Genomic DNA, 27113 nt, shown 5'->3' on the forward strand with positions numbered 1-27113 from the left:
TGTTTGCTATTGGTGAGTGCCTGTGTTTTTTTTTTTTCCTAAACATGGTGCTCCTTGGCCTGTAAGACACATTGCAGGAGGGACCTGTTGTAAGGAAGCTCCAGCTGCTGCTTCGGAGAAAGCTGATTCTTTCACCTCTGTGTTCCACCACAGCTTATTGACAGCCCGTGTTGCTGTCCTCAGTATTGCTGGCTGCTCTGGCTCCTTTGTGCTTCTATAGCAGCCTGTGCCCACCGCCCATTATTGATCATGACTGTGAACGTCATTGGGGCCAACTGCCTCCTCTTCCCCTAGCAGAGAGTGAGCACCTCACAAGGCTTTTTTCATCTTTTCCTCCTTGATGTCAAGCGGAGTCCCTGTGTATATTGAACTGAGTTGTGATTTTTAAGGTTTTTGGAAGTTATTTTGAGAATACATTTAAAAATTGTGCTTTTTTTTTTTTTAAGATTTAGGCAGGAAATGAGAATAGGAACAGTCTAGCTCTGAGTTCCATCACTACTATGTTATCATCTTATTGTTTTATCTATACAATAGAAATAATGTCTGTCTTCATTACCTTTTTTTTTTCTTTTTCTTTTCTTTTTTTTTGAGACAGAATCTCACTCTGTCACGCAGGCTGGAGCGCGGTGGCACAATCTTGGCTCTCTGCAAACTCCACCTCCTGGGTTCAGGCGATCCTCCTGCCTTAGCCTCCCGAGTAGCTGGGACCACAGGCGTGCATCACCACACCCAACTAATTTTTGTATTTTTAGTAGAGACAGGGTTTCACCATGCTGGCCGGGCTGATCTTGAATTCCTGACCTCAAGTGATCCACCTATCTCTGCCTCCCAAAGTGCTGGGATTACAGGCATGAGCCACTGCACCCGGCCTGACTTCATTACTTTTTAAAGTTATGAGATTTAACTCAAGACAGTGTGCAGAGTTATTATGAGGACTATGTTCTTAACAAATTCAGAGAGAAGTAATTATTATTGTCATTGTCATTACCCACCAAAGTGGCATTGTTCAACTCTCCTAACAGATAAAGAGGCCCTTTCAGAAGTTGCCTTTCCTTCTCCTTTTTTAGAGTGAAAATTAATATGAAAGCTGTGCATCTCTTTTGAAATAAATTTATTTCATTGGCATGTACTTTCTATTCAAAAAAAAACTTTAAATTGACATGAGCCAGTAGTTTTTAACTTTTTTGAGTATGAAAACCCCCTTTTTAATTTCAGTAACTCTTATAACCCCTGTCTTGATTATGTTCCTGTAATTCTAGTGTTTGGTGATAATTCACTGAATTCCCAAAGGTTGAGAACTATTCTTATACAATAAGAACATGCAGGAGCCACATCATAAATACAAATTCAGCAAATACTGCTTCATGCATGCCATGTTAATGAGCAAGGCAGAAGGTGTTAAAGTAATGTCCACTGTGTTTAGAAAGTGGAAGTAGAAATGGTATAGGTGAAGTGTACTGGATTCATTGTTCATTCACCCAGTAGTTATTTACTGGGCAGGTTTTGGAACACATTAGTGATCAAGTTAGACTAAAATCCCTAACTCTACATTCTAACAAGGAGTTTTCTATAGATATAAATAAGTAAGTGAATTAACAAGACGGTTAAACATTGAAAAACCCTATGAAAGTAAAATGATAGGGAGGATAGGTGGGCTTCATTGAGAATGTGACATTGAGCAAAAACTTAAAGTAACTGTGACCAGAAAAGAGAACGGTCAGTGAGAATCTCTGAGGTGGGAGCAGGCCTAGTATGTGCCAGGGACCGCAAGGAAGCCAGTGTGGCCAAGGTGGCATGATGGAGGAGGATAAAGTGGTAGACGACCAGTCTGTAGGGTAACATGGGCCGCACCACTTGGGGCCTTATAGGCTGTGCCACGTCTTTGGTTTTTTTTTTTACTCCCACTCAAATAGGAAGGGTGGCATGTGAGGAAATACTCTATTTTTAAATGGATTGTCAGTACAATAGTGATTGCCAGGAGCTGGGGGGCAAGGGGATGTGGAGTGACTGCTAATGGGTACTGGGTTTCTTTGGGGATGATGAAAATGTTTTGGAATCTGACAGTGGTGGTGCTTGTACAACCTTATGAAAATAAAAAATGCTGAATTGTACAATTTAAAAGGGTGAATTTGATGGTATAGAATGAATTACGTCAATGAAAACATTGCAAAAAAATGGATCACTAGGGCTTGCTGGAAACATTTTCTCCTCCTCTGTATCACTGTATAACTTTTGCCTTTGAAAATTCAGATTTCTAACTAGTTACAGCTTAACTGAGGGAAAGTCTCTTAGTGTTGTTTGCTGTGTTTTAATTAGAAGTAAAAGATGTTCATCTACTTTAAAGTATCTCTGCCGAAATGATTACTAACTGTGAAATCCGACGTTTCCACATACATATATCCTTTTATATTTGTGTTCACTGTTATCCATATAAGATATGGATAGTGAGATAACTTTTAACCTCTGGCTATCAAAATGATTGTAAGTTTTAGGCCGAATTCTATTATATTTTGCTTAAACTAAGATATTTTCCATATAATTTATTTTGTGATTCTTTTATAGGGTAAGAAATTGGATCAATATGATAATGCTCTTCAAATTATAGGCTAAAGCGTGCAAATGAGAAGAATGCCTTTGTTCATTCCATTAACCAAAAACAAAAAGTATATAATCTCCTCTTCCAGAAGACACAGTCGCTTTTAATAGAAATAGAGCAGGAAGTGCATTTAGCTAGGGTGTTTTTCTTTCTCCTTTCAATGTTTTCGATTTAACTTTGGCATTTCCTAGATTTTCATTCTGTATTAATTGAAATATTATGAGGCCATATTTAATTTTATTTGGGGGGGAGGTATAGTATAATTTGAGTCTTACAAATAGTCTAAGTGGTTTTCATTAAAGAAAAAAACCATTGAACATTACAGCTCTACTTTGTGTAAAACATTAACTCTTCTATGGTAACTCAAAATATAAACGCACATAGGTAGTTTGTTTTATTTTGCTTTTAAGTTTTGTTTTCCAGTTCTAAAGCAGTTTGTAAATAGTTGCAGAAGTTAAAATAGTTTGGTGAAGTCAGGAATCATAGGATTTGCTGAACTGACTTTCCCTTTGAGGGCTTTGAATTGATGATCCCTCACCAAAAAATATTTAATTAATAATAAAAAGTAAGCATCCCTTCTCTATCTTTAGTATTTTTAAATGTTGTTTTTTAACTTTTTCAGGCATCTTATCTTGAACTATGTTATCCTCTATGGTAGCCTTCCCTCTTGAACTAGGCGTCCTTGCTTGGTAAGACTTCCTTTTGTTCTTGTTGGACGGCTGAATTTCTGAGGACTTGCAAAGGGTATCTAGCGGCCATCTTCTAAAATCGTGGATTGAAAGAACTCTCCAAAAAATTGTGAGATAAGCCCTGTCAGACCAATTACATTTTCAAAATTTAGAGTACTTAAAAAATCTATAGTAACTCATTTCTTCTTATTTACAAAAAGTCAGCACCCTAGGAAAGAATTAATCTGCTTTTACCTCTTTGTTCTAATCTGAATGAATGTACTTAGAGGTTGATTAAATATTTTTTCTTCTGACCATGGGAAACTATGTCCAAATCCTTAAGTAATTACATTCTTCATACAGACATTTCTCATTTTCTTATACTAGCTGAAGAGGCAGGGTAGCTTTCAACCCCCTGTGTTTTCATTTGTGTGATGGTGACTTTAAATTGAGCTTTAAGCACTTTGGTCATTTAACTCTTGACCGGCTTAGTTTAGAAAGCATAACATTTCAAAGTGGTTTATTTCAGAAATCTCCGTGCTTTGATGACTTGGGAGAATATCTGAAACACTGAAATAAGCCTGTACTTACAAGAAAAATAATGTTTTAACCTAGTCTAAAAATGTGATTTCAAATGATGAGCAGAAGTTAAAATGTATACATTTATGGTCTTTGAGTGAGATAAACTGAATATATAAATAGTTAAAAAAGGAAATATCATTGTATGAGCAGATCTTACCTTCTTAGAGCACTGTGAAAATTTAGAAACTTGGGACAGTTGTATACTGTCATATTTATTATGTTTTATGCATACTTCATCTTAATCCAGCTTTGTCATTCCCAGTAGGTTGTGAATTATCTAGAGGCATGCATTTGTTCATCTTTTTGTTCCAGCCTTCAGTGCCTGTTATGTAGTGAGGATTTATGTAATGTTCATTGACTAAATATCCTTTTTTTAAATTTTTTTGAGACGGAGACTCACTCCATTTCCCAGGCCGGAGTGCAGTGGTGCATTTCTGGTAACTGACGATGTTGAACATCTCTTCACATGCTTATTAGGCATTCATATGTCTTTAGTGAAGTGCTTAAGTGATTTGCCTTTTTTTAAAAAAATGGATTATTGAGTTGTTATAATTGTTTATATATCCCGGATACAAGTCTGTTTTTTAATATATGTTTTGTCAAAAATTTCTCCCAGTTTTTGGCTTTCCTATTTTCCTAGTAGTTTTTTTGAAGATAATTTTGAGGAAGTATAGTTCATCAGTTTTCTTCCTCTGTGGTTGGTGCATTTTGTTTTCAAAAGAAAACTTTTTATACTCCAAGGTCAGGAAAACTTAGTCCTTTTTCCCCCCCAGAAGTTTTATATCTTTAGCTTTTATATTTAGCCTTTTCTTCCATCAGATTTGCAAAGTGATCCATAACCAAGAAGGAAAAAATAGATTTAGAACCACAGCTTTAGAATGCTATCTAGTTTTCAGATTCATGTCCTTTCCCCCAGTAGAACAGTTTCTGAGTTAATGGAGATAATGCCATTGTTTTTGATAAGATAGATAGCAGTGAAGTATCTGGCTTTAGTACACTTCCTAAGTAAATCCTCAGTTCACTCCTGATTCTGTGTTTGAGTATTAATGTTAGATGTGTCTGTACACCACCTGGAGCTGCCGCCTGTAGATGGCCTTCTACTGCTGTAGGGCAGTGAGGCAGCAACCGTGCAGTGAGCACTCCGGGAAAACTGAGTCAGAGACCTGACTTCTGGTCTTCACCCTGTTATCTGCTCCTATTGGAATAGAACAAAACTCTCCCTCTTATCCAGCAAGCCTCCCATTTCATCTAGAAGAAAATTCCAAACATGTGACTGTTGCCCAGAATGTCTCCCAGAATCTGATTCCAAACCCACTGTTCCATCCCTGTGGTGCCCTGCCATTTCCTGTTCCTTAGAGTTTTCTACTTGGCACAACTATGTGTCTTTGTTTGTGCTGTTCCCTTTATCTAGATTGTTCTCATTCTTTTCATCCTACCCTAGGCTTAATTCAGTCTGTCTTTTAAGTCCTCAGTAAAACCCCATATCCTCCTTGAACCCTCTCCCATCCACTCAAACAGGAAAGAATGTTCCCTCACATTTTGTCGATGTATAGCCTCCCTCGTTGACTTCCAGACTTCTGAATGCTTTGTGGGCTGCTAGGGCGTGGTGTTCGTTTTGTATCTATGTTTCATATGGTGACTCACACAGCACCTGGTATAGAGCCTTTCTGTCGTAAAGCATCACTGCTGAACTCTTAAGCTGTATTCTTTGTAATGAGTTTTGCGCTGGTGTTTTTCAAACTCTGTGGTGTGACCCATTTGTTGCTTGTAAAAGCAGTTTTGGTGGTTCATGAGCAGCATTTTTTAAAAAATGAAATAAAGTAGACTAGAACATAACATGGGTAAGCATTGTATACTGAAAGGTTTGTTTCTGGTTTTATGTTTGCAAATATGTTTACTAGGCTGTGATATAGAATGTATTTTGCACTATGGGTTGTAGTAAAAAAAAAAAAATTGAAAAACACTATACTATGTTTTAACCTCTATGATGAATTTTAAAATTTAGAGGAGAGACACTTGGAATTTTAAATAAGCCCAAAGAATACAAAACCTTGATAGTTATGAAAATTTTCACAAAATGCTTTCACATAATTTATACCATCTTCATTAACCCCATTAAGTGAATGATTTTTTTTCTTCAGCACGTATTGTATAGTCTTTGTGTTAGATTTGAGGTGTATAATTGGATTATAAAAATATAAATCGGCCAGGCACAGTGGCTGATGCCTATAATCCCAGCACTTTGGGAGACTGAGGTGGGCAGATCACCTGAGGTCAGGAGTTGGAGACCAGCCTGGCCAACATGGCAAAAACCCCCTGTCTACCAAAAATACAAAAATTAGCTTGGCGTGGTGGCATACACCTGTAATCCCAGCTACTCAGGAGGCTGAGACAGGAGAATCACTTGAAACTAGGAGGCAGAGGTTTTAGTGAGCCACCATTGCACCACTGCACTCCAGCCTGGGTAACAGAGCAAGACTGTCTCAAAAAAAAAGGAAATGTAGATTTTAAAATTTTTTTTTTTTTTTTTTTTTTTTTGAGACGGAGTCTCGCTCTGCCGCCCAGGCTGGAGTGCAGTGGCCGGATCTCAGCTCACTGCAAGCTCCGCCTCCCGGGTTTACACCATTCTCCTGCCTCAGCCTCCAGAGTAGCTGGGACTACAGGCGCCCGCCACCTCGCCCGGCTAGTTTTTTTAGTATTTTTTTAGTAGAGACGGGGTTTCACTGTGTTAGCCAGGATGGTCTCGATCTCCTGACCTCGTGATCCGCCCGTCTCGGCCTCCCAAAGTGCTGGGATTACAGGCTTGAGCCACCGCGCCCGGCCTATAAAATTTTTAAATGGGATTTTTGAAGAAAGTTTAGTGGATTATCAGATGTTTGCCTGAAACTTCTGTTTCTTAAGCTTCTCTACGTTATATATTATCAATTTAGATTGCTTATAGTAGAAGTATATTGATAAGACAGTACTTTCTACATTAGAACAGAATGAATATTGTCAACTGAGTCTACAAATCAAAAATTTAAAAATTTGTCATTAAGGATACTGAAATTCCATGTTGAAAAATAAGTTCACTTTATATAGTACTCTAATACATGAAAAGACATTTCTTTGTTAACTAGTATTTAAAAGACGACTTAATTTTGAAACTGATTATTCTCAGTCAGCTCAGCAAGAATCACATTAAATATTTCTTCTAAAAGGGAGTAAAACCTCGAATTTTCCAAATCAACACAGGCATCCTAAGTGTGGTGGTTAACTTTCAGAGAGCCTTGGGTCAGATGTGCTTTCATGAGATGGGAAAGCTATCAGCTACAGGGTTGCTTAGTATTTACAGTAAAACAGTTTCTGATTGACTTTTAAGTTTTTGCTTTAAACCTTTCCTAGATCCCTGGTCCCTTTATCTCTGGCATTTCTTGTGTTAATAATGCCTGTGCCTTTTTCCTTCACCTTTCTTCAGGGTCAGTATAGACCTTCTGATTTGCTGTGCCCCGAGACATATGTTTGGGTCCCCATTGAGCAATGCCTGCCTTCACTTGAAAACTCCAAGTACTGCCGTTTCAACCAGGACCCAGAAGCAGGTATGTTTGGAGCTGAGCTCAGCTGGAAATCATTGGCTTTGTTTTTATGATCCATGTGTGTGTGGCTGTGGCTGTGGCTGTTAACAGGATCCAGGTAGCTTTGTATATATTATAGAGCGTGCTGTGCAGGAGTGTTTGTGTGTGTGTAAGATAGAGGAAGACTTTGCATATGCACACGAACTCACAGTTTGGCACAAAATTAAGAAACCTTATGTGCTCGTGCCACTTACTGACCTGGCTTCTCCCATTAGGTTAGTTTTATATGCTTTGAGGGGCTGATATCTATATCCACATCCTTTCCAACTATCACAGTGCCTAAAAATTGACTTCTAGATGGATTATTTAGTCAATGTAGAGAAGATAGATATATTGACCAACTGGACCGAATAAAGTTGTAGAATGGTTTCATAGAGGCAAACAGACTGTAATGGATTTTGTGACAATACTTTTTTGACTTTCTTCTTACCTCTGGTGTACCCCTCCAGTATAGTCCCAGCCATATTTTGTTCCCCATTGTTCCACTTTGGATGTTCTGTGTACTAAGAGTATATACAGACATTGAAAGTATATCCCTGGCTGGGTGCAGTGACTCACGCCTATAATCCCAGCACTTTGGGAGGCTGAGGCAGGCAGATCACCTGAGGTCAGGAGTTCGAGACCAGCCTGGCCAACATGATGAAACCCCTTCTCTACTAAAAATACAAAAATTGGCCAGGCTTGATGGTGGGTGCCTGTTATCTCAGCTAGTCAGGAGGTTGAGGCAGGAGAATCGCTTGAACCCGGGAGGTGGAGGTTGTAGTGGGCCAAGATTGCGCCATTACACTTCAGCTTGGGTGACAGTCTAAGACTCTGTCTCAAAAAAAAAAAAAAAAAAAGTATAGCCCTGGAGTTAGGCTTCCTGGATTCAAATTCCGGCTTCATGATTAGGTGGTAAACTGTATGCCCTTAGGCAATTTAATAATCTCCCTGGTCTCAGATTTCTCACTCTTAAAATGGAGATAATAATAGGACCTACCTTATTGAGCTGTAATGAGGATTAAAATGAGATAAACATGCTAAGAACAGCCCCCATTACTGTTTTTTGGTGGTCACTTGCCAAATTAGAATGCTGCATCCCATATCTGCCACAGGCTTTTGTCTGCATTTACTTTTATTTACTCTGATCTCTCTCTCTGCAAAATCGTACAGTTTTGTTTACCTCCCTGTAGTCTAAGTAGCACTCACAGTTCAAAGCAGCACTCCTCCACACAGCCCTCGTAGTCCTCCTGGCATTTAGCCGTGGCTTTGCAAGACAGGCACGGGTGCTGATGCTCTCGGGATGGGTTGCATTAAATTGACAGGCTTGTCTTCCCCTTAAAGTTCCCTGATATTCTCAATTGTGCTTAATTGAACTTTGAAGCCTCATAGAACCCCACCACAGGGGAGATGCCTGATCCTTATTTCTTAAGAGTATGAACATTTCTCTAGCTACCACCCGTTGTCTAAGTTTGGGAAAAAAGAAGGAAAGATCAATGGAAAGCCTGGAGGAGGAGAGAGGAGTAGGTGGGGCAAAACCAAATGAAAGATAAGGGGGCAGGGAAAGGGATGAAGTAACTTCTTCAGTTCTCAGATGTGCATTTGTTTCACAAATCAGGTTTTTCATGTAAAAAAAAAAAAGGCTCATGTAATATATTTTGTTATCTCCTTGAAAAGCTGTTATGTAATCAAGAGTGACTCCTTCTTACACATGATGGTACCTTAGAATCTGATGACGAGTGACCATAGGGACCCAGATGACTCATATGCCAGGTACCCTGGCATTAGCCCCAGTTTTTCTGGATATTTAGGTTTCCTAGAATAACCAGAGCTTTATAGTTCCCACACCTTAAATTATTAGTCAACATCTGATCATTTCATTCTGAGTAAAGTTACACCTCATTGATCAGATATGTTGCTTAAAAACAAACATTAAATTTGTCAACCAGTTTCGGAGTCAGGCTGAAAGCCAAAGGCAATAGTATTATAAGAGAAAGCATATACTTATCTACTCTCCTCTCTTCCCTCAAAAAAAATTTCTCCTCTAGCTTTCTTAAGGTCAGGTCAGTCCAGTCCCTATGATGAAAACTGCTGAACATCTTAGTAAAAGATTTCATGTTCACATATAAAACTTTTTCATTTAAGTTGCATTCCAGTAATATTATGATCCTAAATTTCTTACTCCCCAACTTATGATAGCTTCACCTTCTTTTTTTCCTTATTGATCAGTTTTAAAGGTTGCATTTCTTCTTACATAATACTTGGAGACTAAACACAAATTCTCCTTTTATAAAGTTGAAAAGGTGACTGAATAATTTCTATCCATTGAATAGACATTCAAGTAAACATTCATGTTAATATATTTTAAAATTATTTTCCAGAATAAATACTAACGAACATGGCAAAAAAGATTTAAAGTCTCATAATGACCATTTTTGTCAAGAACATACTATATCCTTGTGAGCGATGAATATATTTTGTGTTCTTTTCCTATAACTAGTAGGTTACATTTCTTATGGCAATAGCTTTAGCTCTTAATCTTCATTGTTTAGAATTCATTTACAAAACTCGGGAGTAAATTTCTTTGAGAATAAATGCTTCGAAGAAATCGAAGATCTTTTTTTCATGTGCTGAATCTGTGGAACTTTCAAGAGAATAGCACTCAGTTTTATCAGTATTGAATGTCACAGTCCAGACACTATTTGAAATCAGACTTATATCCTGTGGTTTTAGGAAATTAAAATGCAGTTACATGCTGGAATGTATTGAGCCTGCTGTGAAACATGGTCATTTGAGGTTTAAATGGCAATCTGTGAGAAACGGTTCTCTTCTCTGGGGCCAGTTTTACTTTTACGTGACCCAAACTTTGACTCAGAAAATAGAGCTTAATATGGGCAATATTGTTGTTCATCAGCATGGTGCTTTTTTCACTAAATCTTGTTTCTCTTCCCAGCTGTTGAGTAGTTAAATTATTCTGCAAAGGCACAGCTGATCACCATAGGCTTTGGTTAAACCTAGTATGGCTTCAAGGTGTGTCAGTGGCCAGTGTTAAGGAAAATCACATTTTCCCCCATCCTTTTGTATACACAACTTTGTGGTACTGTGGGGGGAGGGATTGACAAGCTGCAACAACTTGGAAAATTCTGAAGAAATCCTTTTGTTCTTAGATAAGTCCTTTGTTTTTCAATGCAGGACTTCTGCCTACTTTAAAGAAAGGGGTTCCAAAGTTTCTCAAACGATTGTTAAGTAAAAGTCTTTTAGATTTTTAAAATTAATAACTGAATATGTATAGGTTTCAAAAGTTCTGTACACGTTTATGTATACACATATTTATGTGTGTTTTTTAAAAAACTAAACAAGAATATTCTGCATCCTTATGTTACCGTTGTTACTTAATACTTTGTGTTAACTTCTTACTTTTGATAAGGTAGAAACTTGCTTTCAGTAAAAAACATTTTGACCATTAATTTGGTCATAAGAAAACAAGTGCTGCTACTGTGTGATGCGCAGTATCTAATACAGATTTTTTTTTTTTTTTTTTTTTTTTGAGGCCAGGCTGGTGTGATCTTGCCTCACTGCAGCCTCTGCCTCCAGGGCTCAAATGATCCTCCTGCCTCAGCCTCTTGAGTAGCTGGGACTACAGATACACATCACCATGCCTGGCTAATTTTGGTATTTTTTGTAGAGGTAGAGTTTTGCCACGTTGCATAGGCTTGTCTTGAACTCCTAAACTCAAGCGATTCACTCACCTCGGCCTCTAAAAGTGCAGGATTATAGGCGTGAACCACCGTGCCCAGCCAATATAGATATCTTACAGAAAAGCGTTGTTATTTTTTGTAATATTTTGTAATTGGTTTAGAGCCATAATAGATAAAACTATGATTTGATTTGACTCTTAATGTTGGGCAAACATCATATTATCATTGGTATTAAAATCCTTGGTTCCAGATTTACAAAAAAAAAAAAAACTTTCTTGAGCATATGCTGTTTCCCAAGCACTATCCTATGATTTCCCCGTTACTCATTTCATCCTGAAAACATAGTTGAACATTTCGTATTGACCTCTCAAATATTTTTTGTCACAAAAGTAACAGGTAGCATTTGTTTTCATCAGGATAAAAAATAATTTAAATTCAAATACCGCTCTATGCTTTTTGTAATACTTATTTTTAGTGTTCATTTTAAGGGGGCTAATAAGAATAATTTTTATTTCTATATGTAATTATAGTAGGATATATACTTTACCAGAGTAGTTTACATTTCATTCTGTTCTATACATTGAAATGTTCGCCAAAAATCTTAAAATTTATTTTTAATGTAGCTAAATCATTCATTATTAATAAGGATATCAAATTTAAATCCTTAAACATGATTTAGTGCTTTATCCATTTACCCAGGATAGTGAATTTCTAACACACCTCAAATCTTCCCAGCAGTTGTTGAAAATCTAAACTAACGTAAAGAAGCTTGTACCTGGTGTGATCCCGAAACTCTGAGCTTCTCGTCTATATTGTGGTTTTGCTGTTAAAAAGGCCTCTTTCTTTTCTCCTCTCTCTACTCTGTCCATCATTCTTGCTGGCATGGTACCCTGGCCAGCAAGGTTTTATACTTTCAGCATTTTGTTTTATACTTTCACAGTTTCTCTATCATATGCCCACAGAAAAAGTAAGTCCCACTCTGACCTTGACTGTCTGTGGAAGAACCAGGTTCAGGAAGCACGCCGTCCTGCATTCATTCGCCTGTTTCTCCAAGCCTGGCACCACTTCCCGAGTACTGTATTGATGGACCCTCAAAAGGGTATACCTAAGCCAAGCTGTCATTTTCATCACTGGGAAACAGTGCCTAGGGAGAAAGCAACTTCCTCGGGCGCCTTACAAAGGTGCTGCAGTAATAACTCATGACTAAGGAGACAGTGTCTTTCGTAGTTATTTTAGATGCAGAATTCAGCTTTTTGTTATACTTCTGAAGGTAAAATTGTTTTCATATCTGCGTTTGAGGTCGAACTACCTACTTCAAGTTGCAAAATGAATGATGTTGCTTGCTAAATACTTAATAAACATGTATTCTTTGTTTCCGGTAAAGATGGTGGTGCTTGGATGTAGCCAGCTGGAAGTAGAATCACTTGTACACTATTATGTGCTATCAAGGATATCATTGAAACAAGAAAATGTCTTGGAAATTTGACTCCCAAGTTTGGTGAATCTGGAGAATGTATTTTAATATGGAAAATACGAATGTTACAGGCTTCCAACTTTTCAGTTTACTTTCTCTCCTCTTAAAAATATCACTCTATTGTATTATTACTAACTTCTTTTTCTTTTTTTGTGATGGAGTCTTGCTCTGTCACCCAGGGTGGAGTGCAGTGGCGTGATACCAGCTCACTGCAGCCTCTACCTCCCGGATTCCAGTGATACTCCTGCCTCAGCCTCCTGGGTATCTGGGATTACAGGCGCATGCCACCACACCCTGCTAATTTTTGTATTTTTAGTAGAGATGGGGTTTCACCATGTTGGCCAGGCTAGTCTCAAACTCCTGACCTCAGGTGATCCACCCGCCTCTGCCTCCCAAAGTGCTGGGATTACAGTCGTGAGCCACTGCACCTGGCCTGTATTATTACTATTTTTTTTTTTTTTTTAGCTACTTATTATCAAAGATACATTATGCACAATTTAGTATGGTGCCAACATGACTGTTGGTTTAAAGATATTAGGCTTTCCTAGTTTGCATGATCTTTTAGTGAAAACACTAAGAAAAAATACAGGTTTTTGCTACAGTATTTGGTGTGCATGACTGAAGTATAATGTTTTACTTGTTTGCATTTTCTACTTGGAAATGTGAAAACTAAGATGTCTTAAGATAAACTTCAACAGTTGTTCTCATTTTAAAAGATTGCTTTAAAGCCAGTCTTGCAGAGAAATTTTAAAACATACTAGTTTATAAATTTTTACCAGCCAGTATTTGCTCAATAAGCCATGCATGAGCAGTGAGCCAATGGCTGAAACTTGTTAGAGCGCTGGCCAGTCAGGTTTGAAAAGCAGACTTAAGATTTCCATTTAGCAACTAAATAATATTTCTCTAATCTCTTTTTTCTTGTAGAATAGGTTTTAAAATTTCAAAGTAAGTGCCAGGCAATGTGGCTCACACCTGTAATCCCAGCACTTCGGGAGGCCGGGGTGGGAGAATTGCTTGAGCCCAGGAGTTTAAGGTTCGGTGAGCTGTGATTGTACCCCTGCACCCCAGCCTGGGCAGAAAAGCAAGACCTTGTCTCAAAACCAGAAAAAAAATTTTCCCCAAACAAGCAGTTCCTTTTATAGCTACTCATTTATTTTATTTAATTCTGTAGTAAATAGTAGAAATCATTTTAGTAAGTTAAAAAATATCATGATGCTTTAGAGCATGTCAGTAAATGTTAGTTACACCTGCTTTGTGGCATCTTAGAGTGCTGCTTCATTTGTTTGTATAGAAAAGTGACATTTTTAAATATTTTAAGGGAGTTGTCCAAAATGCCAATTAAAAAATAAAAATAAAGCCCATACCAGCTATTTAAGTGCCGGTTGAACTACAGTGTTTTATTGAAAATAAGATACCAGTTTTCAGTTTTTTTTATTTTATGTACCACTAAAAAAAACTGTGCTGCCAGGTAAACTATGACTCCATTGGTTGGAAGATGCATGTGGGTTTTAGAGCTGTCAAAGTGTATAAAAGTGAGAATCTTAATATAGCAGAACCATGGTTCAGCCTGTAAACTATAATACCTGGCAAACCTGTGGAGTGTTTAGGATACTTGGTTTTTCTATTTTAGGAGCTTTATAACATCTTAATTCTAAGCATTAAACATAATATAGATGGAGTGTGCTTTTATGTTTCAGAGTTTGAGGGTATTGAGTTCAGATACTTTTATCTAAAAATAGGATCACCACTATTGATTAATGATAATAGAGTTCTTTTAATAGGCTGATCTAGGAACAGATACTGTACTTTTAAAATTTCGAGAAAGCGTGTAACTACCTCACAAGGATATTTTATTTTGACGAAAGTGGAAAACATAGGTATGAGCTGAGAGGAGTGTAAAAAGAAAGAAAGAATTGTAAAAAACTTTTTACTGCTGTGTTAGGGTTCCCTGGAGGGACAGAAGTAATGGAATAGATACATATATATGAAGGGGAGTTGATTGAGTGTTAACTCACACTGTCACAGGGTCCCACAGTAGGCCATCTGCAGGCTGAGGAGCAAGGAGAGCCAGTCCCAGTTCTGAAACTGCAGAACTGAGAGTCCGATGTTCGAGAGCAGGAAGCGTCCAGTATGGGAGAAAGATGTAGAATGGGAGGCTAGGCCAGTCTCTCTTGTCACATTTTCTGCCTGCTTATATTCTAGCTGCACTGGCAGCTGATTAGATTGTGCCCACCCAGATGAAGTGGGTCTGCCTTTCCCGGCCCACTGACTCAAATGTTCATCTCTCTTGGCAACACCCTGATAGACACACCCAGAATCAATACTTTGCATCCTTCAATCCAATCAAGTTGACACTCAGTATTAACCATCACAACTACTGAAAAAGCATTAAAATTCTGTAAACATTAATGATCTTCCTGTATCCTGTTTATAAGCAAATTTGAAATTTAAAAAATTTGTGTGATATTAGAAGGCAGCAATAAATGTAGAAAATTAAAAACTTTGCTTAGCCGGTAAATTCAGTCATCTCTGACAGTTAATGAATGATTATACATTAAATAAGTGTAGAAGGGGGCAAAAGATGGGTATCCTAGAATATCATCAAGCTGTTCATCAGCTTTAAAATTTCCACATTTGATTGAACATTTTCCTGCCTTGTGAATTATCTGTAAATATTTTTTGTTTAACTGTGGCTTTATAGAAACAGTGTTGGATCATTAGCTTAACTGAGAAAAATTCTTAAAGGATACTTGATGCTGTATTTTAGAAACCACATTATTTGACATTCAATACAATGTCTACTAGTAATGGGAACAGCTGACTCGCAGACAGACATAACAGTCCAAGAATTAAATCATTCACACCCAACTTCATAGAAGAATGGAGTCTCGGCATTTTTTTTTCCTGCAAGGTATTTTTAAACTATTTAGATTCTTTTTTGTGGATGTTAGTACTTGGTCTCTTTGCAGAAAAATAAGCTATAACCTGAAGGTATGTGAAGTTCTGTTTATTTTATAGTGTTCTTTTATGTCATGCTAGCAAAATGTTTTTAATATAAATATGGAAACTGGGATAAGATTCTTCTTCTAGTAAGAAACGTATTTTCCTAACTGGCATTCATTTGAAATAGATATCATTAAAAGGAAACGGCTTGTTCATGCTTCTGTGCATCATTCACTGGTAATATGAAATCTGTCTGAAAATAAGAAGGACATGTTGACAATAGGGAAAGAATTAAAGTTTCTTCTTTACTAACCCCTGTCAAAAAAGGAAAACCAGAGTAAAGTTCTGAGCTCTTCTCATGTTAAGGAGAGTGTCTTAGCTTAGTTTCTCTCCAAAAGCAGATCCTGCAACATGGCCTTCCATTCAGGTTATTTATTTGGGAAATAGTCTCTTGGAACAGGAGTAGGGTCTAGGGAGAATAAACCGGGAAGGAGCAAAAGTCAGTAGAAGGATGTGTTATTGTGTGATCCATCACTCTAAGGACTGGAGCTCAGTCCTTTTGAGACACCGGTGTACATCTGAGGGCCAAAGGAAGAAGGACTTATCTGCTGGCTTCCATTTTCCATTGGTTGATGGTATCCCATTGAGTGTTAATGCCTCTGCACTTGAGTGTGTGTGTGACAAATACAGAGCAGGCTCCTACATGTGTACCAGCCTGCTGCATCAGAAAGGCAGGAAGCAAGAGAGACAGACCTTGCCTACTTGCCTACCTTCCTTTACAGGACGGCACCATAGTTGTGGCATGAGTCAGAAGTGAGGCTAAGGGGATGAAAGGCAATGCCCAAGAGGTATCTAATACAGAAAAAAAAAAGTGCAGACTGATGTAACATGTTGCCTCATGTCGGTTGATCATGTCAGTTGCTTGGGGCCAAGAAGAGTAAGGACCTAAAACATGGGAAGGTATTAGACTCTAAAAAAACAAATGAAAAGCTAGCTTAATTTGAAAAAGAGGAGCCAACCAAAAATAGAAACATTAATTTAAAGAATTCATAAATGTATTCACTCAGCATGTATTTACTGAGCCAGGTATTAAGCTAATGGGAGGTGCCAGCCCCCAGGGAACCTAGTGGAGATGACAGACAGTTATCAAGCACACTCAGTCAAGTGTGATAAGCAGCATGTGGGAGAAAGAAGAGGCAGTGAGTCCCCATAGGAGGGTCCTCATTCCAGAATTTGACGGGGTATAGGAGGTCAGGGAAATCTGCTCGGATGAAGTGGCCTAAGTGAAGATTTCAACAGGGGTTGGAACACAAGCACTAAGTGCTCCAGGTAGAGAAGAACATATTCAGAAGGCCTGGTGGCAAAGAATGCAGCTAGACTTTAGAGCAGACCAGATGCAGCTGGCTAGTAAAGGGTTTTGTAAATCATGATAAGGAGTTGAGATTTTTATGCTGAAGGTAATGGAAGGCCATGAAGAGATCTTAAGCACTAGTGGGCATTGGCAGATGTGTTCTTTGGCTCCACGTTGTGGAGAAAGGGTGGGAATTGGTTAAGAGCAGAGTTAAGAAGGATTTGCATGCAGTAATCTGAGCAAAAGATGATGATGGTCTGATGGACCAAGGTGATGGCAGTGGGCAATGGAGAGGAAATGGATGGATGCAAAAGATAGTCAAGAGGTAGAACCCACCGAATTGGGTGATTAGTTGTGTTTGGTGATGGGGAGGGAGAGAGTTTGTGAAGAGAGTTATGTAGGTTCTGACAGAAACTGAGTTAATGCTGGCTTCTTTTCTGAAATGAGAAACAGGAGGTGGAACAGGTTTTGCAGAGAAGAAGAATGGTGAGTTCAGTTCTGGACGTGTGGAAACAATGGTGTTGTGAGACATCTGGTAGAGATATCAAGGAGACAGTTGGACATGTAGGTCTGAAACTCTGATGAAATCTGGGAAGGAGCCACTAATTTGGGAGACGTGGTCCATGTGTGGCAGCCCTAAGAGTGAGTGAGATTGCCTTCTGGAGTGAGGAGCACAGGACAGCCCCAAGGGCCTAGCATATAATGACTGAGCAGATGAAGAATTCCACTGGAGGCCAGAGAGGGAAGAGGAAGCCCAGAGCGTGGAATCAAGAAAGCCACAGAAAGCATTTTCCAGAAGCAGGAGTCAGTGACAGTATCAGATTCTGCTGAGAGGACCTAAGAAACATCCTTTGACAATCTTGGTGAAGATCTGTTTTAGTTTTAGTGGGACTAGAATCATGGCTTAAAACTAGAGTGAAAGTTAAGAAAGCCACCATAATGAAACTTGATTTTGAAGACACTGGCTAGAGCGGTAAGTCTAATGGAGGAAAGGGATGAGAGGTTTGAGCATTTTCAGAAACTGATGGAGGTCAGGGAAAGGAAAGAGTAAAGATGTAGAAGAAAGATGAAAACACATCAGGGTCTCTGAGAAGGAATGTAGCATGAGAAAGATCAAGAACACAGATAGGAAGATTAGCTTTAGAGAGAAAGACCCTTCTTGTCTTAGGAGAGGATGAGGAAATGCTCAGTGGGAGTGAAGATAAATATGTTGGTGTGAACACTTTCTCACTTGATGCCTTTTCTCTTTCCATTGAAGCAGGTGCTGGTGAGGAGAGAGGTAAGGGATTTGAACAGGTGTGTTAAGTAGCTGCTGAGAAGAATGAGAGATGGAGCTGATGGCCAGGCCTGGTTAAGACTGGTGGTGATGAGATCAATGTAGATGTGACGCTGCTTCAGCAGCTTGGCTTTTCCAGGGTTGGGAACTTACCAGGCCATTGCAGGGAAAGAGCAAGTATTGAAGACTTAGACAGAAATCGTTCTGAATTCAGTTAGGAAGGAACTGAAGAGAGGATAAATGTGCCAAGATAACATAGAAAGGTCAAAGAATTGGAGAACTAGAGTAGTGGGGTATGTGAACAAGCTGGAAGGATAGGAAATGGTGTTGAGAGCGAGTGTCTGGTTTTACTATTTCAGAGGTATGACAAGATGTGGCCATGGTATTGGGAAGCTAACGCAGGATTAAAGTGAAAGTCATTGAAGAAGACTGAGGTAGCCAAGACAACATCCACGTTATTTAGCAAAAACTGGCCATGACTGGGCGCCGTGGCTCACGTGAACTTGTAATCCCAGCACTTTGGGAGACAGAGGCAGGTGGATCACCTGAGGTCAGGAGTTCAAGACCCGCCTGCCCAACATGATGCAACCCCGTCTCTACTGAAAAATACAAAAATTAGCCAGGCGTGGTGGTGTGCACCTGTAATCTCAGCTACTTGGGAGGCTGAGGCAGGAGAGTCGCTTGAACCCAGGAGGTGGAGGCTGCAGTGAGCTGATGTCACTCCACTGCAGAGGAAGCCTAGAGCGTGGGATCAACTCCAGCCTGGGCAACAGAGCAGGGCAGGACAATGTCTCAAAAAAAAAAAAAAAGCTTGACGCATTTGGAGGTTTTTGTTTCTTGGCGCCATTTAGGTGTAAGAATGGTAATGTCCAGAATGATGATCCTTTTCATTTACCAAACGGTTCTGATGCTGCCAACCCCCAGTGAACATAAAGAAGCATGAAGTCCCTCGTTTGTATCAATATATTGTGGAGAATAAGTAGAATACAGGTTTTTAGAGAAAGATATTTTTTGATTCATGTGATCCTTAGGGCGTTAAATACGATGCACTCCATTATTTTTTGTTACTCTATTTAAAAGAAAATGACAGTAAGATGATTTCATACCCCACTAAAAGATCACAGCCTACAATGGAAAGACACCGGTTGTCTCAACTTTTAAAGCTGTGTGTTAGGTTTCCCAATTTGTGGGTGTATGGTTATTAACTGTTAAACATGAGGTTTTCAGTGCCCATGAACATGATTTTCCTTTGCAGGAAAGATGATTCAAGGTTTCCTTTAATTTTAGAAATTAGTATTCAGCTCATTAAAGTAACAATCTATTAGAGTAACATCTGTTTCTTCTTTAAAGGTTTAAATGCAAATTACAGTTCTTATTTTCAATGTATAAGTCTTGCAAATTTTAGCAATTATTTTTAAGAAGATTTTGAATAATGTTTGCGTTTATGAAATCCCGATTAAATTTCTTTAAACATTTTAAGCTTCTTTTACAAACTTAATGTATTCAGTTTCCCTCTTAATTCAATTATCTGACAAAGTATTCTTAAAAACATGATGAATTACATTTATAGACACAATAAACCTAAATTTCTACTTAGTTTGTAATCACAAGTCTAAATCAGTTATTTACATAGCATTTCCTGTGGAATCACAAATTATTGTTTACATAGAAAATCTTCAAGAGTGCACTATCCAACTAGTGGAACTAATAAGTGAATTTTAGCAAGGTTTCAGGACATGAAAGTTAATATACAAAAACCCAGTTGTATTTGTGCATGACCAGGTGTCCCCCTGCATCACTATTTGTCTGCTCCATGAAGTTGGCGTCTCTTAAAGCCAAGAGGTTTCTGTGTTGACTGCTTGTGTATTTCCTTAGCTCTTAAGGTCCGTCATTGATTCCTTTTTCACTCTAAAGAGATTTGAACTTGATGGAACATTTTGTCATGTTCTTAGAATCACTCAAATCTCAGGGATATTGGAGTTATAGCCAGTTGAATTTTAGGTATTACTCATGACATTTTCTGATTATTAATTTACAGCTTCCAAAATTGTTCTATTCACATTAACATTATTTATACCTAATGCTTGACCATTGCTATATAATACCAGGTAACTGGAGCATGAACACTGAGTATTTTAGTGTTTAGAAATCTAAAGACAAATTTTCTAGTCCTGCCAGTTGTTAGCTTTGTGACTAGGCAGAACACAACTTCTCAGCCTCAGTTTCACTGTATGTGAAGTGGGAAATTCAGACTACATAAGTTAAGATCCTAGTATGTTTTATGACCTCTGAATCTTTAAGATTCCTTTGTGAGAATCAAACTACTTAAAAGCTAGAATGCATTACACAAATGTAAGATGTATAATTCCAGAGCACCCAAGTTAGTGCGTACCTGTTTTCCGTAACTGTGCTGAATTTTACCACGCTGCCCTTTCATCCATCCATTCTCTTCCTCACTGTTGTGATCAGACGATGGAAGTTGCAGTTTTAGGTGAGGTCATGCCTAGAATAGTGTTTTCCAAACTCTCAACTGTAGTCCCCTGTAAGACATGTATTTTATGTTGACATATAATACTCACTTTCATGTATCTGTGCACACGTGCGCGTGCATTCAGACGCACACAGCTGAAACAAAAATGGGCTAAACAGTACTCACCCTCACTCATGTGGTATATACTGTGGTATTTTTTAATCTGTTCTAGTTTTTAATTTTTAAAAGAAATGCTGGTCACAGCCCGTTACATGAATTTCATGCCTAGGACCACTCACAATTTGACAAACACGAGCCTGGGAGAACTTGTGGGGAGGATTCTCACTCCAGTTCTGCCATGAATTCTATTTTAGTGATACGGTAGTGGTAGCAGTGATTAGTATGTATTGATCGAAGCATTTTGCTAAAGGGTTATCATGTATCATCTTATTTCATCTTCACGATGACCCTGTTGCTTTTCTCTCTAAATAAATATTCATGAGACCAATGACTGATTAGAAATAGGAGGGATTTGGACAGGGTTGGGGGGAGGGAGGATGAAGAGGGATGGATATAAAAATACAGCTAGATAAAAGGAATAAGATCTAGTATTTGGTAGCACAATAGGGCAACTATAGTTAACAGTAATTTATTGTACATTTCAGATTAACTGGAAGAGTGGAATTGGACTGTTCCTAACACAAAGAAATAAGTGTTTGAGGTGCTGGTGTCCCAATTACCCTGACTGTCATTACACATTGTATGTGTGCATCAAAATATGACATATACCCCTTTATGGGTATGTACAACTATTGTTAGGCATCTGCAACTAATATATGCACATTACAACTATGATGTGTGCATAAACAACTTTTTAATTTTTAAATGAGAAAAAATGAAATAGAAGGGGTTTGGGATGGGGAAGGCGTATTAGAGTGTTCTTGTCACTGGAAGGACCTGTGTAAATGACTGACTAGACATTTCATAGCATTGGCTGGAGACAGTTCTTTGCCAAATAACAGATAGGTGCATCCAGGCTGTGGACCTGAAAGGTGAGGTCAAACTACAGAAGGTGTTGACTCAGCCAAAGTACTCTCCTATGTGGCCATATTTGAGTGACCAGTTACTACCCTAGATACCGTCAGTGGAGGGACCTGCTTTCTTAATGCTGGTGATACTAATAAATAAAATACCAACTTTGCACATAGCTTTCAATTTGTGTTTTATTCTTATTATGTATACACACATATTAGTTGTGGGTAAGAAACATCACATAAATTGGTGAGATGACAGACTGGCTCTTTTCCTCCTCTCCTCTTCCACAGTAGATTTAAACTTAGAGGTGTAGCACAGATCTTTTTGTTCTTTTTTTTTTTTTTTAACTTTAAATTCTAGGATGCGCAGATGTGCAGATTGGTTACTTAGGTATACATGTGCCATGATGGTTTGCTGCACCTATCAACCTTCAACTAGGTTTTAAGCCCCTCATGCATTAGGTATTTGTCCTAATGCTCTCCCTCCCCTTGTCCCCTACCCCCTGACAGGCTTTATGTTCTTATATAGGGCTTACTATCTGTATTAGTTAAGATTTTAATATTTTGTGTATTGGGGTCAAATTTTGTAGTTTTATTGGTCAACCACATCCAAAGATTATGTCCTCAACTAGATATGTAACTGAAAACTATCCAAAACAAAACAGAATTCTGTTCTGTAGTATTATACAATATCGTTTATCTATTTTAGGAAACTACACAACTGTGTACAGTATTTTTAAAATAACTCTTTGCTTTTGTTTCCTTTACAATATAACCATCTTTGTCTGCCAAGTGTCTCGTTTCTCCATGTGTGTCTGCCTTTTGAGAAAGGTGTGACCTTAGAGACTTTCATTTGGGCACATTCTAGCTTGAAATACTATGCTTTTTTATTTTGTAATATAGTCAAAGATGCATTTGAGTGTGTCAGGAAAATTTCAAATTAATTAATTTCTTTTTTTTTAATCTTCGTTTTGGGGGGGTCATTTAATTGTAAGTTGCACAGATAATTTCATCAGCACAGATATTTCCTGGATGAGCAAACAGCAGAGAAGTTTAAATACAGGAATCTGAGCCTTGATGTCAAGAACTTTGAGTTCTGATTTTACATTTAGATCTAAGTTCCCTCAGTAAAGAACACGGTTTCTATGTCTTCCAGAGTAAGTTGTGAAGTGTGATGATTGCTTAATAAAGAATGTAATGAACGTGCTCTGTAAAGCTCTATAATAATACTAGAGCTGTTTGAACTTCCTCGTTGGCATTTTTCTCACCTGCCATCTGTACTGACCTTGTAAATCCAGAGCAAATGATTGCTCGTATGAGAGCTTTGATCTTCATTTTAAAGTAATGACATATAGTTCCTCAAACCTCAAATTAAACCAAAAATTTTTTTTCTAGGTTAATGACATTGCTTAATTTTCTGACCTTGACCTGTGCAAACTTTGAAGTTAGAGAGTACTGGGGAGGAGGGGGGATTAGATACCATGGTATATTAACTGAATGTAAATAAGTATATTTGAACTAGCTTACCAAATTTGCATAATCATTTAAAATAATGTGTTTTTAAAAGTTGCATGCGGTCCAGTGATTATAAATTGAGCTGTATTTTAATGTCTCTTTTTTAAAAAATCCTGTTCGAGAATCCATTATTGCATATCCGTTGATAAACAAAGGCTCTTTTGCAACGAAGCTGATCAACCACTGTGTTATATTGTCATTTTTAAAAACAGGGTTTTGGAATATGTTTTCTTAAAACATTTAAACTGCATTCAAGATGACAAGGAAAAGTAGAGGCACCATTTAGTTCATGTTCACGTTTTGAATTTGCTGGTGTTTCTAGAGTTTGCTTTTGGAGCATAGTCCTGACTTTGTAGAAACTACAACCATTTCATAACTACATACTTGAAAGTATTTTTGGAAACAAATAAGGCCTTAAAATTGTGATTTTTCAAGAAGAAGGGAGTATGCAGAATGGAAAAAGCCACGCTTTATAGTACTGTTTTGTTTCTAGTCACAATACTATGTTTTTCAAAATACATTCAAGGAATAGTTGATATTTTAAAAAATATTTAACAGAAATGTTTGAATTAAAAGGACTGCAGTACTGCTGTATATAGGACCTTCTGAATCTGTAGTTTTTTATTACTGTTATATAATAGATTCAAGACTCTAAAAAAAAGTCCCTGGATGTAAGAAGAGTTCGTAAAGATTTGTTTTAAATGCCCCAAAGCTGGAATTTACTTAAAGTCTCAACTTTTAAGGACTTGTGAATAAATCATGTAAGCTGAGCATTGTGAAGACAGGGACTCGGTTTCTGTGTCAAACTCTGTTAGAACTGATAGGAGACCCAGGAGAGAGTCCCAAGATTGGCCTGGAACAAAACAATTGTTTTTACTGCTGTTACTATCCAGAGTTTCACTGTGTTGAGGATACAATTTTGCCCTACTGACTTGGTTGACCATTACCTTGCTTACTGAATGACAAGAAGGGTGTTTGAGTATTTTTATGATAGTGTTCCCTACACCTTTTCATTGTTTAAACATTGCTTCAAAGTACACATGAAAAGCGTAGAGTAATGAAATGAAAATGAAAACCAAGAGTATTAGGTCATTTGGGGAGATTTAAATCAGCAGGTAACAAATGGATTCCATTATAAGCAAATGTAAACTAACAAAAGCAGAAAGCACAGCAGAAGCTCTGAAGTGCATGGTACATTCCATTGGACTGGTAGCCCAAAAAAGGGAGTGGGACGGTCCAATAAAGATAAAAGCAAAACACCAAAACCTGAGTAGCTCTAAGAGTTTAAAGAAAACATTCCTTCCTCTGAGCAGGAACATAGCAAAGCTTATTCTCTTTAGAACTTTTTGTATAACACCTCAGAGAGAGAAGTTTGCTTTGTAGAAGTGGATTGCATGTTCCAACCTAGTAGTCAAAGAGAATGACTTAGAGAATGACAACAAAAATCTTAGTTGATTATGCACATTGAATTTGGGCTATTAACCAACAAGTTTTTTAAATAGCAGCAAAGCAGTTTGTAGTTCATGGCCCTCTCAAAAGTATCTGTAAATTCTGCTTAAGCGGTTGACTTTGGCCGTGATTTACTATCGGGTTTGGGCCCACATTCTACTCACCATACAAATCATCAGTTGAGCTTTAGCAGTTACTGAAAGATCTGGAGCTTGGGTATGGAGCATGAAGTGTCTGTTTCTGGAATCCTAGCCTCTCTGGAGAAGCCAACACAGACTACTTCAGCTGTGAGGCGTGAGACAGGGCCTTTCATTCCAAAAAGTCTCGGGCATTTTTGATGGGTCCCTTGCATTAGCATCGCTTTCTTACATTTTATTGTGGTTAATTAACAAGAGTTTTGTGAAGATTCGAAATAATACCATTCTTGTTCTAAATAAAAGTGGATCAACACAGCACATTTTAAAGCGATCATGACTTGATTAATTTCAACATTTATAACACATTCAGAAATGAAGAAAAATAATCCAAGAATGTTTTAATTTGAGAATTCAGACATTGAGTAATAAACATGTGGTACTAATTAACAAGAAAGTTGATAAAAGCGGGTCGTTGGCCCTGTAGATGTCTTCTGTAGCTTGTCTCCGAAGAACATGAAATGAAGATCATCACCACAAACCACAGACATTTATTGGATGCCTGCTTGGCGCTGTATTCTTGTGTTTGTATCCCTGATGTCTGGGGAGTGTGGTGTCTGGGCAGTGGGGGTATACAAAGTATAAAATTCTGTTCCAGCCCTCAAGGAGTTTACTGTCATGTTGGGAAGGCTGTCCACTTATAAAATGATAAAGAACAGGGAGAATATTGTTCTCACAAATGACAGGGATTTTCTGAATTTAAAAGCACCACTTTTAAATGGTTGTAGTGAAGAAGAAAGTAAATTCACAGTAATAGTTTACAGAAATAAAGTTGCTGAGATGTGAAACTGCGTTTTTCTAAGTGTGTTGACCAAAGCGTAAAATGAATGTCACGTGCATTTTCTTTGCTGTTAATTTTTTTCAAGTATTGAGCTGTTTTGCTGATTCCATTTTAGTCTCCAAATTCTGAGAGCAGATAGAAATGAATGGAAATGTAAAGTCTTTGCGTTTTTTAAAAAGGACCTAAGAGTTACATTTCCTCTAATTTGTTTGCATAAAAGAACTTGAAAAAATTTACCATAACCATTAGCTCTGTTCATTGGCTTTTGCTCTCCTACTATTGTTTGGGATTAAAAATAAAACTAAAGTGTGTTTCATGTCTGGAGTGTGAAAAAGCTTTAGGACCTTAAGATAAACTGGATAATGGCTGGTGATTCTGGGGTTAGAAGATGAGTTTCCTTGTAGCCTTTCTTCCTAGATAAGTACTACCTATGTTCATTATTAGGCATGGTTCAGTAATTTAAACAAACTGATTGTCATTATTTTGGCATTCAGAAAATCACTATTTAAAGTAGAGGCCGGGCGTGGTGGCTCACACCTGTAATCTCAGCACTTTGGGAGGCCAAGGCGGGTGGATCATGAGGTCAGGAGTTCAAGACCAGCCTGGCCAAGATGGTGAAACCCTGTCTCTACTAAAAATACAAAAATTAACCAGGCATGGTGGCAGGCGCCTATAATCCCAGCTACTCGGGAGGCTGAGGTAGAGAATTGTTTGAAGCTGGGAGGCGGAGGTTGCAGTGAGCAGAGATTGCGTCACTGCACTCCAGTCTGGGCAACAAAGCAAGACTCCATCTCAAAATAAATAAATAAATAAAGTAGAGAGAGATGGTTGTGTGTAACTTCACTTACCTCAGCTTTTTCTGACATGTTTTGAGGGATCTAATTTGGTGTTTTGTTTGTTTCTCCCCTCCGCCACCCTCCAAGCCTTGGTATCATTCGCTCATGTGAAATGTTTCCTCTTTTAGGATTTTTTTCTGCAAGCTTTTACTGGTTAAGTGCTGTTCTTGTTATAAGGCTTCAGTGTTTATATGCAAGATGTTTTAGGCATTCATTCATTCATTTAAGGTTTTTTTAAAGAATGAATGTATAAAGTATCATTTTGAAATTGTGAACAATGAAAGGTTCTAATGAGATTTTTTTTTTCCAGTTAAGTATCTTATAAATCCCCCACTTATCTTGAACAATAAGTAAGAATCAACCACAGCGAGTTATGGTTTTATTAAGTCAGGTCAGACTTATTAATGTTTGGCTTTATTGGTCAAAGAATTAGGTTCATAGCATTGTTTGAATTTTAAACCACAAAGAAGTAATTGGTCTTTAGGCTCAAAAGCAGATAGTATTTATTAAAGAACATGGGACATAATGAAACCTGAAAATATTTTAAATTTGTACATAAATTGCTATAATTTTGCTTTTGTTTATAAAAATCAGCACAATCCTGAAATACTACCTTTGTTAATCTCAGATTATTGGGACTTTTATGTTAAAAT

At 37.9% G+C, this 27113-nt stretch overlaps 1 protein-coding gene across 1 annotated transcript in view; it reads left to right on the top strand.

Moving 5' to 3' along the window:
• The window catches only part of ATE1 (arginyltransferase 1), a 179894-nt gene that overhangs the window by 125845 nt on the left and 26936 nt on the right, over window positions 1-27113 (top strand). Inside the window, exon 11 of the mRNA XM_011930249.1 lies at window positions 7304-7424. Coding sequence (XP_011785639.1) covers window positions 7304-7424 — 121 coding nt within the window. The remainder of the gene's footprint in view (window positions 1-7303; window positions 7425-27113) is intronic.

Source organism: Colobus angolensis, unplaced genomic scaffold (assembly GCF_000951035.1).
Source record: "Colobus angolensis palliatus isolate OR3802 unplaced genomic scaffold, Cang.pa_1.0 Scaffold85, whole genome shotgun sequence".
NCBI lineage: Eukaryota > Metazoa > Chordata > Mammalia > Primates > Cercopithecidae > Colobus > Colobus angolensis.